The 12305-nt window shown below is 42.8% G+C and overlaps 1 protein-coding gene across 12 annotated transcripts in view; it reads right to left on the bottom strand.

Moving 5' to 3' along the window:
• MARK3 (microtubule affinity regulating kinase 3) overlaps nt 1-12305 on the bottom strand; it is an 80580-nt gene that overhangs the window by 10974 nt on the left and 57301 nt on the right. For all 12 annotated transcript variants that reach the window (XR_013993285.1, XR_013993286.1, XM_081047417.1 and 9 more), the window contains exons 13-14: nt 8015-8232; nt 5332-5435 (exon numbers count right to left, since the gene is read on the bottom strand). Coding sequence is in view for 10 of the 12 variants with exons in the window: in XM_081047417.1 (XP_080903543.1) it covers nt 5332-5435; nt 8015-8232 (322 nt within the window). In the remaining 2 variants the exon portion in view is untranslated. The remainder of the gene's footprint in view (nt 1-5331; nt 5436-8014; nt 8233-12305) is intronic.

Below are 12305 nucleotides of genomic sequence, written 5' to 3'. Positions count from 1 at the left end.
GGGGAAGAAGGGGGAGAGGGGAGGCAGGGTTGTTTGGCTTCTTCCCTGGAGCATATAAATGGTCCCAACGACTGGAAAAGGAGAGAGCTTTCAGTCAGCCTAACAAGCAAGAAGACGCCCATTCCATTGCCCACAAGGCATGCCACTGCCTGGCTGGGCAGTGAGGCAAGATCTCAGGGCACAGAAGCATGGCAAGAGTCTGGACACAAGCTGTGCACTAATTGGACCCCCCTCAGAGGCCTTTCTAAAAAGGAAGTGTAAATGGTATTTTCATTAGAAATGACTAAGTGTTCTGACATACTGATCTTAAAGGCAAGTACACGAATCAGTTCTTTAGAAACTGGATCCAGGCAGCACCGGAGTTCCACCAGGGAGGTAACAGCACAGACGTGCTTTGCCTTCCACAGCAGGCTGCGCCCCTTGGTTTAGGAAACAGTAAACTCAGCAAATGCCTGATTTCCAGTTTGTACAGTCCAACTCACACTGATCCCACTGACAACAGACCATCCCAATGTCACAGAAGCTGCATCTGCTAAGATAGTTCCTTGAGCTGGTTGTTGTGAAAGCTGGACAAAAATTTCCCCCGAAAATATTAAAGACGATGGTTCTAGTCCACAGACCAGCCCATAAGAATGTACAGAACCCAAAGAGCAGCTGCATTACATTTTTAGTAGTTCCGGGTCCGAGGAAGAACCATGTTTTAAACCTTAAGAGAAACAGCAAGGTGTTTCTTAAAATTCAAGTTGCATGAAGTTCCTTTCACTCTTCCTAGCTGATGTGTATTTATATCTGATTTTGTTTTGTTTTTTTAAATTTTAAACTCTATTTCACTATGGTTACTAATGGACAGGTATTTTCAATTTATTTGATATGACATCTATCCCAGATCAGTATATTCTGGTATGAAATGTTTTGGTTGCTGACTCAAACTACATCAGTGATTAGGCAGAAGCAGAATTAAAAATATAATCTGAAATATACATGTGGTAACTGATCAAGCCTTGATGCAAGATAAGTTGATAGATGGGGGAAGTAACAGCCACTTTACAATTTTAGGAATTTACCTGTGATATCAAACACCTAAAACTTGTTTGAAAAAAGTCCTGTTGTGCTTTGTTATAATGACTGACATCACACTACTCCTTTGGGGGTCCTCCAATGAATACATTTTCTATTTTTTTTCTTTGACTTTTTTTTTTTTTATTGGGGAAACAGTGTGTACTTCCAGGACTTTTTGCCAAGTCAAGTTGTTGTCCTTTCAATCTTAGTTGTGGAGGGTGCCATTAAGCTTCAAATTGTTGTCCTTTCAGTCTTAGTTGTGGAGGGCGCAGCTCAGCTCCAGGTCCAGTTGCCATTGCTAGTTGCAGGGGGCACAGCCCACCATCCCTGTGGGAGTCGAACTGGCAACCTTGTGGTTGAGAGGACATGCTCCAACCAACTGAGCCATCCGGGAGCTCAGCGGCAGCTCAGCTCAAGGTGCCGTGTTCAATCTTAGTTGCAGGGGGCGCAGCCCACCGTCCCTTGCGGGACTCGAGGAATTGAACTGGCAACCTTGTGGTTGAGAGCCCTCTGGCCCATGTGGGAATAGAACCGGCAGCTTTCGGACTTAGGAGCATGGAGCTCTAACTGCCTGAGCCACCGGGCTGGCCATGAATACATTTTCAACAGTCTCCTATAGGTATCTAAAAGCATATGAAAAAAGCAGGACAGCATGTCCAACTTACGTGGGTTGGTTCGCGACACTGCTAAGCTGAAAGGCCAAGTCCAGTTAGTGTAAACTAAGACAATTGCTCCCACTCACATCTAATAGCTCCTCAGCAATAAGAAAGGCCAGTGTTTGTAGAGCAGTGTCAGTGCTAAGGGCCAAGTGGTGCAGACTCGCAGGGGCCTATGTGACTTTCGCGGGACCACACACTGCGGGTAGTAATTATACCCGCTCAGGCCCAGCTTCTACGGACTCGTAGGCAGAGCTGGAATTGGGCCATTTTCACAGACTGACACCTGAAGAAGGCAGAATCATTACAACAGAGGATTACAGCAAAAGCTATGCTGGACTTCAGCATGCTTGGTTTCAAAACAAGTCTGACTTAGAAAACTGCTCGGGCCAAAGCAGCAATTGGCTATACCTCCTCCGCCTCAGACACCAATGACTGACTAGCTTTATTTCACAGTAAGGCTGATAAAATAGAAAAATTGCACAGTAAGAATCAATGCATAAAATGAATTTCAAAATGAAAAATTATTAAAATCAGTTATAAAAAAAAAAAAATCAGTTATATTGCCTGTGGTCAGAGAAATACATTTGGGGAGGCCTTGAAACATCACCCCATGTTCAGTGCAGAATGCTGAAGAGCTTGTTTAAGGCATGCGTAAGCCTTTGGTATAAAACTTCATACTGTTTTTAGTATATGTGTTGCCGAAGCGAACACTCATACAGTTTTTATTCGCCATGATCATTCTCATGTTGAAAGTCAGTATAAACACTCATACATGTAAGAAAAAAGTCCAACACAGGCAAGGCTAAAAATGGAAATGAACGCCCTTTCAGAAGTTCGCACAGATCCAGGCATCCTGTAGCTCACCGGCATTTCAGTCAAGCAGGAAGATACGTACGTGGGAGAGGAAAAAGCAATGATCTGCCTAGGAAGCTATCTGTGCACTAAGAGGGCTCAGTGCACGTAATTTATGACTCAAGCCCCTATTTGAAGGGTGAGAAAGTTGTCGCATTTAGCACTTTAACTGAAAGTAAAAAATATGACCACTAGAGTTTGGCACTCAAACCTCCAATAATTTTCCATGTTATTGGAAATCCACTTTCAATTCACTTGTAAGATAGAAAGGTATTATTAAATTATGGGCCCTATCTTGTGTGGTTTGGCACCAAGGCTGTTTGATTAAAAATAAGGACAACACTTTCAAAAGCAAAGCGTTTAAATGACTGACGCTAACAGAAACAGTGAGGCCCAGGCCAGGATAACGAAGGGTCAGCCCCAATGAGGAAGTATTTCCAGGGAGCACACACAGGTAATGACTCCACAGAGATTCAGAATTCTTGAAACAATTTCCACAGAGTGAACTGAATAACTGTGGGAAATGGGGAATTAGAAGAGCGTATGCACACACACAAACACAAAGGGGGGTGCAGATCTTGGTCTTAACAGCCTCTTAAAAAGTCTGTGCCTCAGAGAACTGAACATTCTAAAGTCCAAAAGGAATCTGATAGAATAGTTCAACAATTCAGGAGAATTTGTAAAGAGAGAAAGGGTCATGAAACAACACTTTTCTAGTTCTATAGACTAAAATCCATAACATACTGGAAACATCTGTTTAATTAAATCTTCTACTTATATCATCTATTACATCACTTTGAACTAGAAGAAATTCGATAGATTTGAAAATGTAACAGTAATAAAAGAAATTTATCAGAGAATAGACTACTATTAAGAAATATGGCCAGCCGCGTGGCTCAGGTGGTTGGAGCTCCGTGCTCATAACACCCAGGTCGCCAGTCCAATTCCCACATGAGCCAGTGAGCTGCGCCCTCTACAGCTAAGATTGTGAACAACAGCTCTCAACAGCTCTCCCTGGAGCTGGCTGCCGTGAGCAGCCAGAGATCGGTGTGAGCTGCCTGGGCTACCAATGTGCTGCCATGAGTGGCCGGTGTCCACTGTGAGCAGCTGGCGACCGACTGTGTGAGCCGGGGAGAGCTCAAGGCTCATAAAAGCAGCACGGGCCAGGGAGCTGTGCCCTACACAACTAGACTGAGAAACAACAGCTTGAACCGGAGTGGGAGCGGGGGTCGGAAGAAACGGGAAGGGGGGGGATTTATCTATCATTATTTGTAAGCTACACAATTGCTACACAAGTTAGTAACAGTTTTTAATCATAAGGAAAAAGACAATGTTAAAATAAGCACATACAGGAATAAGAAAAAAGAAGACTGATATGTAAAAATTTCTAAAACTTCACTGAATTGTCAATATAATCTTACATAACAAGCTTTTACCTTCATAGCAATTCAAATTTAAGTGGTCTGTGGAAGAAGGAATGTTAAATACTATAGTCTTGTCTTAAGGATGAAGAAGAAAAGAGGACTGCTTAGTCTATCATAGAAGTTAGTGATCAAACACTGCATTTGACTAATGAGATCTACAGAAAACAAGGCAATTCCAGAAGTAAATCTCAGGGGGGAAAAAAAAAAAGAACCAATTTTGATGCCGGACATGGCAATGTGACATGACCAAATAATGCTCAAGTGAAGAGATCAGGGAACAATGACAGATGATGTAAATTTATTTTCTGGATTTCTACTCCAGAGCTTTATCTGCTCACTTTGACTTTATCTCACAACTATGAATTGTTTATATGTGACTTTTCCAAAAAGAAAGAAAGGAAAATCCAGGCCAGCTTGGGGAATGGGTTCTATACAGAACATATTTAACTACTCTAACACCCCAACTTCTATTTTCTCTCTCCCCACAAACTAATTCTACACCATGGTCTCTGGGCCTACTTAATCCTACTTTTCCAACTCTACTTATTTCTTATTTTGTAACCCTAAGAAAGCTGTTTGCAAAATACGAGTCTCTTCTTATCGACATATTACTTTGTCAGTATTTTAAATCATGCTTATCCTATGTATGCCTGCCTCTCCACCAGATTAAAATCACTCAGAAGACGGCTGCACGCTCCGTTTCTCTAGAACTCATGCGTGCCTCTTTCAAGGTGGAGACTCTGTTACTACTCGGCCACCTGGTCCCTTTTGCAAACTGCTGAACGCTCATCCACCTGGGGATTTCCATTCCCCAGGAGTGGGGCTCCCTGCTTCAGTCCTCATCCTTCCCCCTTTCAGCCACTGTTCAAGGTACTGAAGTGCACAAAATAATCTCGACTTCCCTATTCACTGTTCTACATTGAAACTATTATCTTACTATCTACAGGGTTTCCCCGAAAATAAGACCTAACCGGAAAATAAGCCCTAGCATGATTTTTCAGGATGACACCCCCTGAACATAAGCCCTAATGCGTCTTTTGGAGCAAAAACTAATATAAGACCCGGTCTTATTTTCGAGGATACACGGTTATCTCCTCTGTGAAAGCTCCCTGGTTAAATTCGACCCTTTCAATCATTATATACAGCCAGCCAGGAGGATAAGCTCTGGACAGTGAGAGGAATTTGGAATACTAGTACCTCACTAAAATATAATTTACAGTTAGAGAATACTTACCAGTATTATTTAAATTTTGATTATAAAAATTGAGAAGTAAACAACATGCTTCCATTTCTCTTGGGAAAAACAAACTTTCTTGCAAACAGCTAGAATTTCATACCTGTTCTCTCTGCCGTTTGGAATTACTGAGTGTCTATCCGCTGTAGCTCTTTCACTGCAAACGTAAGTATTCCGCCGAGTCATTCCTCCAGATGCTGTATTACTCTATTTTAAAAAAAAGAGCATTTTTGTCTTAAACTGTGTAGCAAATATAGTACAATGAGCAAAAACTCACCTAAATAAACATGAATACTCAGTCTTTAAATAAACCTACACTGAAATAACAGTACCGGTCAAAAGATCAGAAAAGGGGGTGAAGGCGACAACTCTCCCCTCTCCCCTGGCAGACAGAATGAAGAATGGCTGAGGTAGAGTGACTATGAAAAACTGGCAATAATAATCCATAAAGTAATAACTCATGGATTATTTAAAGTCGGAAGATAGAGATCCACTATTTAAAAAGTAATACTTCCAAAATTAAAAATTAAAAAGAAACCACAAAATGACAAACAATTTAAAAATGGGCAAAGGACTTGAACTTGAATAGGTAGTCCTCCGAAGAAGCCATCCAAATGGCCACAAGCACATGGAAAGATGCTCAACAGCACTGGTTACGAAGGTATGTCACACCCATTAGGACAGCCATAATAAAAAACAGAAAATAAGTGTTGGCAAGGGTGTGGAGAAATAGGGACTCTCATACACGGTAGGAGGTCAATGGTGCAGCTGCTGTGGAAAAGTTTCCTGGTACCTCAAAAAGTGAAATAGACACCGCGATTTCATTCCTAGGTATATGCCCAAGAGAAATGAAAGCTAAGTCCACAGAGAAACTTGTACATACATGTTTATAGCATCGTTATTCCTAGTAACTAAAAGGTAAAGATAATCTAAATGTCCATCAACTGATAAACAGCAAAACTGTGGCATGTAAAATGGAGTGAAGTGCTGGCACACGCTACAATTTGGACGAACTCTGAAAACATGACGCAAGTGAAAGAAGCCGGTCACTAAAGGCTGCACGTCGTGGGAGTCCAATGATCTGACCCGTTTAGGACAGGCCGACCCATCGGGAGGGAAAGCAGGTAGTGGGTGGGGCTGGGGAGTGACCCCTCCCTGGGCACTGTGTTCTGGAACCACAGGCGGTGGCTGCACACTGTGAATGTACTAGACGCCACCGAATACCACGCTTCAAAATGGTTCATTGTATGTCATGTGAGTTCCACATCAATTTTTAAAAAGCTAATACTTTCAAAATTAAAAAGCAAGGAGCAAAAGTCACAACTAAGGAATTTTATCAGTAGGAACAATTTTTAAAGAAAGATAAAAGCAGCCACCTTTAATACAGCATGAGCAGACCATGTATAGGCAAATGCCAAAGACTAACGGGAGAAAATTTTAACATTACTTTTTTCCTTTACAAATAATCAAGTTCGGGTGACAGACAGATAATGCTCAAGATGTATTTTGAAAAGAGTGGTGTGATGAGGGGAGCGATAGGGACGGGAAGTTAGGAAGGCAGAGAACAAGGTCCTTACCGTCCCTGGAAACTGTCAACAAAAGTTGGCGGCTGAATTTATACTGCAGGGCTACAGAATGACAATCCAATTTTACAGCATTAGGAAGCCAAAATTAAAAAACGCTTTCAGCACAGGGTTTACTCTGATAAAGCCCAAGGTCAGAGGATGGAGCAGGCCAAAGAAAGGCTCTGGGCCCCTTTAGGAGCCCGACCCTCAGACTGGCACAAACGGAAGACTCCCTAAGGGGCAACAGCTTCCTGCTGAGCTCCTCCCTCAAGGGATGATGGGGGTGATGGTGTCCGGAGGCCTGTGTCATTGTTAACTTTGTAGGGAAAAGCAAAGCTATAGAATTTCTTGAGATTGTCCCTTCTCTGCAAATTCTTTCCAAAATCAATGTGCTAGGAATAATAATTACTATGTCAGGTCAGATAGAACACACTTCAATTAACGGAAAAGTTTCTGAAGCTGAACAGAATCTATTTAATTGAACAAATACTATTTACTTATTGGGGGGTTTAAGGGTAGGGATTATGAGGTGGATTCAGGTCAGCAGTGTAATTTTAGGCAATTACCTAACTTTTCTTCCTTTTCTTCACCTTAAAATTTAGCTATAATGTGGAAAAGCACTCGACACAGTCCCTGGGACACGGGAAGGACGCACAGTTTGAAAACGCAAGGCAGGGAGGCTGGGTGGCTCAGTTGGTTAGAGCAAGAGCTCTGAACAACAGGGTTGCAGGTTCGATTCTCCCTTGGGATGGTGGGCTGAGCCCTCTGCAACTAAGATTGAAAATGGCGATTGGACTGGGAGCTGAGTTGTGTCCTCCACAACTAGATTGAAGATCAATGGAGCTGATAGGCCCTGGAGAAACATACTGTTCCCCAATAAAATTAAAAAAGAAAATGCAGGGCAAACAGTACATCCCTGGCCCGAGGGGCAGTCAGACCCCCCAGCCCGTGTGATCACCTATCTACACTGTCATCATTTGGTTTTCTTTTCCTGTTAGGCCCTGAGCACAACCTAAAGCTTGGCAGATGTTTGTGGAATAACTAGAAAAGCCCTTTACATAAAAGGGTCTGATCACTCATCTAGTGGCATGGGGCTCAACAAGAAATACCTTCAACACAGAGGTTGATGGCTGCATGGTGGCCTGTGTTGAGGCCACTTCAGGCAGACGAGATCATAGGACGGTTTTGACCCTGTGATTCCAGGAGTTCAACAACACTTACACTAGGGACAGCAGAGCTCTTCTTGCGTTCAGGAATATCCGCCTTGTTGGGGTTACTTGCATTCCCAAGCATGGGACTGGCCGGAGCAATTCCCTTTCCTCCAACAGCACTGCCGCTTGACTTCCGGGAGGGAATTCCATCTTCTTTGAGGTCACCATCTGCAGTGCTGGTCTGACTCCTTTTCGGATACGCCACAACTGAAGGAACAGCCGGTCCAGCTGAAATAGAATTGTTCCCTTTTTAAAAGTCAGAATACAGTTCACATTTTATTCTATTCTGAAAATAAATATATTTTATAAGATGACCTAAGATTGCTTTTCAATTAAGGGAAATGTAAGACAGTCAAATCCTCTATGATGTTTCCCATCCGGGTATGATGTTTTCCCTATGCAATGAATTCAGTTTTGAAATTTCACTTCTTAGTCCCTTTCTCCTTAAGGTTTGTAACAATGATCATTAGTGTGCTGGTACAGCTGTCCTTCAGAAACCTCTTCGGGGACAGTTCCTGCACACGTAACTAATCAAACGAACTCGATGCACACACATCACACAGTGAACCACTTCACCTGGTACATGTGAGTGAATCATCTTTGTACACAAGATACTTTCCCCTTTTGGAACAGATTTACGGGTCATTTCTGTAGTGGTTTCATCCTGGATCTTTTTTAAAGCACTCAATCTTCTAGATAAACAGGATTCTGAGTAAACAGGGAAAGGTGGTATGCGCAGAAGAAAGCATGTTTCTCATGCATTCGATAAGGAGGCAGTGGGTGAAGGCCCCCGTCGCACCTTCACCGCGGGAAGAGTGTGCATCTGGGGAAACCCTGGGTGGACAATTATCGTATGTCCTACAATAAGCCATCTGGAGACTCTGATAGTAGCACAGGCGACTCAGGGCTCAAAGAATTGTGAAAACGAACCAGGTAACTAGTGTATTCATTATATATGATGTCCAGTGGTAAACTTAAGGTAACTAGTATACTCGTTATATGCTATGTCCAATGGTAAACTTAACAAGGTCACTCGTATACTTTCTATATATGACGTCCAGTGGTAATCTTAAGGAAGATACCAAATGCTCATTATTTATGATGCAGCAGGAAACTGTATTTTAGAACTATTAAAGTGGGGTGGGGTGGGGTGCAGAAAAGCTAATTCTTAGACAAAAATCTAAATGGTAAATCTATGTGGAACTGAATTAAAATTACACACGGATTTGATTTTATTTATTGTAGGAGAATAACTAAGCTCTCATTTAGCCATTTGAACATTTTAATGGACACTGACACAACCCTCTGACCTCGGTCATCCTGACTGTCAGTTTTCCCTGCATCACGTGCCTCTGTGTTTGGTGGTACACACTTTTGCAGCAGGTTCAGATCCGGGTGAGTACCGCCTGCCAAGACACGAGACTTCTCCATCTCAAGGGCCCTGTGGGGCCACCCTTCCATAGCTATAGCCACCCCTTCAGCCCCAACCCTCCCCTAACCCTGGAAACCACTAATGTGTCCGCCATCTGTGCACTTCTCTTAGTTCAAGAATGCTGTATGAATGGAATCAACTCTGTGTAATCTTTTGAGGTTTCTTTCCCACTCAGCGTAATTCCATTGAGATCTATCCACGTTGTTGAGTGTCACAGCTTGCTCCTTTATTGCTGATCAGTGTTCCACAGCGTGGATGTGTCACACAGAAATGAGATTTTTATGTAGTCCATTTGTCAAGCCTTTTCTTTCACGGCTTTTAGTGTTTGGGGCCATAGTTACAAGGGCCTTTGAAGTCCAAGTTAAAAAATTACCTCATGTTTTGTTTTACTTTCTGTGGTTTTATTTTTTATATTTACATCTTCCTTCCAGTCGGAATCTACCATTGTATAACATGTGAGAAATGAATACAAGTTTATTTTTCTGATAACTACCAAATTGCCCCAGTACCATTTATTAATAAACCAGTCATTCTTTACTTTTTTTTTTTAAACAAAACAAAGAATCCCTTGAAAATCTGATGAAGATTATGCTTGCTAGCAAAATACACACACACACACACACACACACACAGGTCCCAAAAAGAACCCCAGATAAATTAAGCTGTGACTGTACAGAGGCAGGCATGTATCAATCATTGGTACCTAAAGGGAGGTACCAAGGGGAGAGGTGAGAGCAGGTGGGAGGACGAGCTAGAGGCGTGGCTGTCTCCCTTGGGAATCAAGTGGATTGACCACACAGTGTATATGGCGCCTACCCCACTTTTAGCTCCTAAAGGAACAGTGTCAGCAGCATAATCAAATCGTTCCTTCGTTGGATCACTATCTTCTTCCCCATAAAGAATAAAAAAGTATGTGGAATTGGGTCAGTGACTTTCTATATACATGAATTTCTGGGAATATTCTTTTATGAACTTCTTTTGAATATTAGAGGCTCCGAGACGGAAGAATGACGATTATCATAAAAAGACTACTCCAGGCGGCCGGTTTGCTCTGTGGTTAGAGCACAGTGCTCATAACACCAAGGTCGCCAGTTCAATTTCCACATGGGCCAGTGAGCTGTGCCCTCCACAACTAGATTAGAAAAGAAAAAAAAGAAAAAAAAGACTTGACTTGGAGCTGATGAGTCCTGGAAAAACACACTGTTCCCCAATATTCCCAAATCTTAAAAAAAAGACTACTCCAAGAGGAAATGGGCAAGTTAGTGGACAGAGGACGGGCCCAGGGACCAGGAGTCCTGGGTTCTGAGCCAGGTGTTCCCACGTCTATATAATGGCAGGAGACTTTGTGAGCTCTCTTGGCCTATTTTCTTATTGATAAAATGGGTTTTTGGTGAGTGTATGATACCATGCCTAAAGTTCAACTCTAAAATTTTCTGAGCTCTAGAAAAAGGCATCAGGAACCCAGATAGAACCTATGTGCTTAAGGAAGAATTAATTTACTAAGATAGTCACTAGAGATAGGAGAAAACTCCCTTACCAGCTTTCTTCCAGGATTCAGGACAACTCCCTTTAAACTGGATGGTTTAGAGCAATATGTAGGCATTTTGCTAATTGCCCTGCAGTCCACAAGCATTGAAAACCCCTCCTTGTTAGCAACTGACATGAACAAAAAGAAGAGACCGAGACCCAGATCAATGCCTAGTGTACAAATGCCATGAGCACAGATCCTGGCACCAGAATCGGTTCTAAGCTCTCAGTGACACCCTTGAATAGCAGACATGCAGACAGTTTACTGACAGTATCGGTATAAGGTGCCACTTCAGCCAAACCATATAGACAGGCGGCATCCACAGAAAGAGAAATGGAAGCCAAGCAAAGTGTCATCACTTTTGTACAGAGTCAAAGCCGTCCACACTAGAATGCTCTGTGCGGTTCTAAATGCCAACTGAGAAGTTGAGAGGATGAAGGTGGCCCAACATCCAGAGAGGGAAAGGAACTGAACCAGAGGTAAACAGATGTGCCACGTGAGGACGTACTTTTGGAAGTCAGGACCAAGCCAACATTGATTTGGTTCCTGAGTCCTAGAATCCTGGAGTTAAAAGAAATACCTGCAACATTAACACTCTCAGTTCTGGGCAAATAAACACACACATGCCACAGTCTCTGCATTTCCACACACAGGGGACTGAGTGCTTTGGAGGGAGACTGTCTAGTTTGGTGAGCATCCCCTTTAGGGCCCTAAGTCTCAGAAAAGATTCACTTCCACGTGACGATTTAAGAGTCAGTGTTTAGATGCACCAACAGCTAGACGTGGCTGAGAATGACACAGGTCAAAAATATAAGCCAATTAAGGAAAATCTGGGGCCCATCTTCTTCAGGGCTGTGCTGCACTATGTGGCAGCCACTGACCACCTGTAGCTATATACAGTAGCGCTTCAGTTTTCAAATGTCTCCGCTGATGAACATTTCGGTTTACGAACACTGTAAACCCGGAAGTAAATGCTTCAGTTTTCGGTTTTTGAACATGCCTCGGAAGTAGAACATGTCACGCGGCTTCCACTGAGTACAAGATCCTGAGGCCTAGCTGTCGGCTGTTTTCAAATGTTTTGGAACTCGAATGGTCTTCCGGAACGGATTACGTTCGAAAACCGAGGTACCACTGTATATTTAACTTCACAAAACTGAAAATCGTTCCCTCAGGTCAAGCGCTCCACAGGCATGTGTGGCCACTGGCTGCTGTACTGGACAGCATAGCTCTAGAACATTCTCAGCACCACAGAAAGTTCTACTAGACAGTGGCGCTCCAGAAAGGAAGCCCAAAGCAGAGACAGGAAGGGATCAGCAAAGAAGCAAGCCAGAAGAAGGGGTC

The sequence above is a fragment of the Rhinolophus hipposideros genome, assembly GCF_964194185.1.
Source record: "Rhinolophus hipposideros genome assembly, chromosome: 5".
Lineage (NCBI taxonomy): Eukaryota > Metazoa > Chordata > Mammalia > Chiroptera > Rhinolophidae > Rhinolophus > Rhinolophus hipposideros.
The sequence above is the reverse complement of the archived record's forward strand: the minus strand, read 5'-3'. Positions and strand labels throughout refer to the sequence as shown.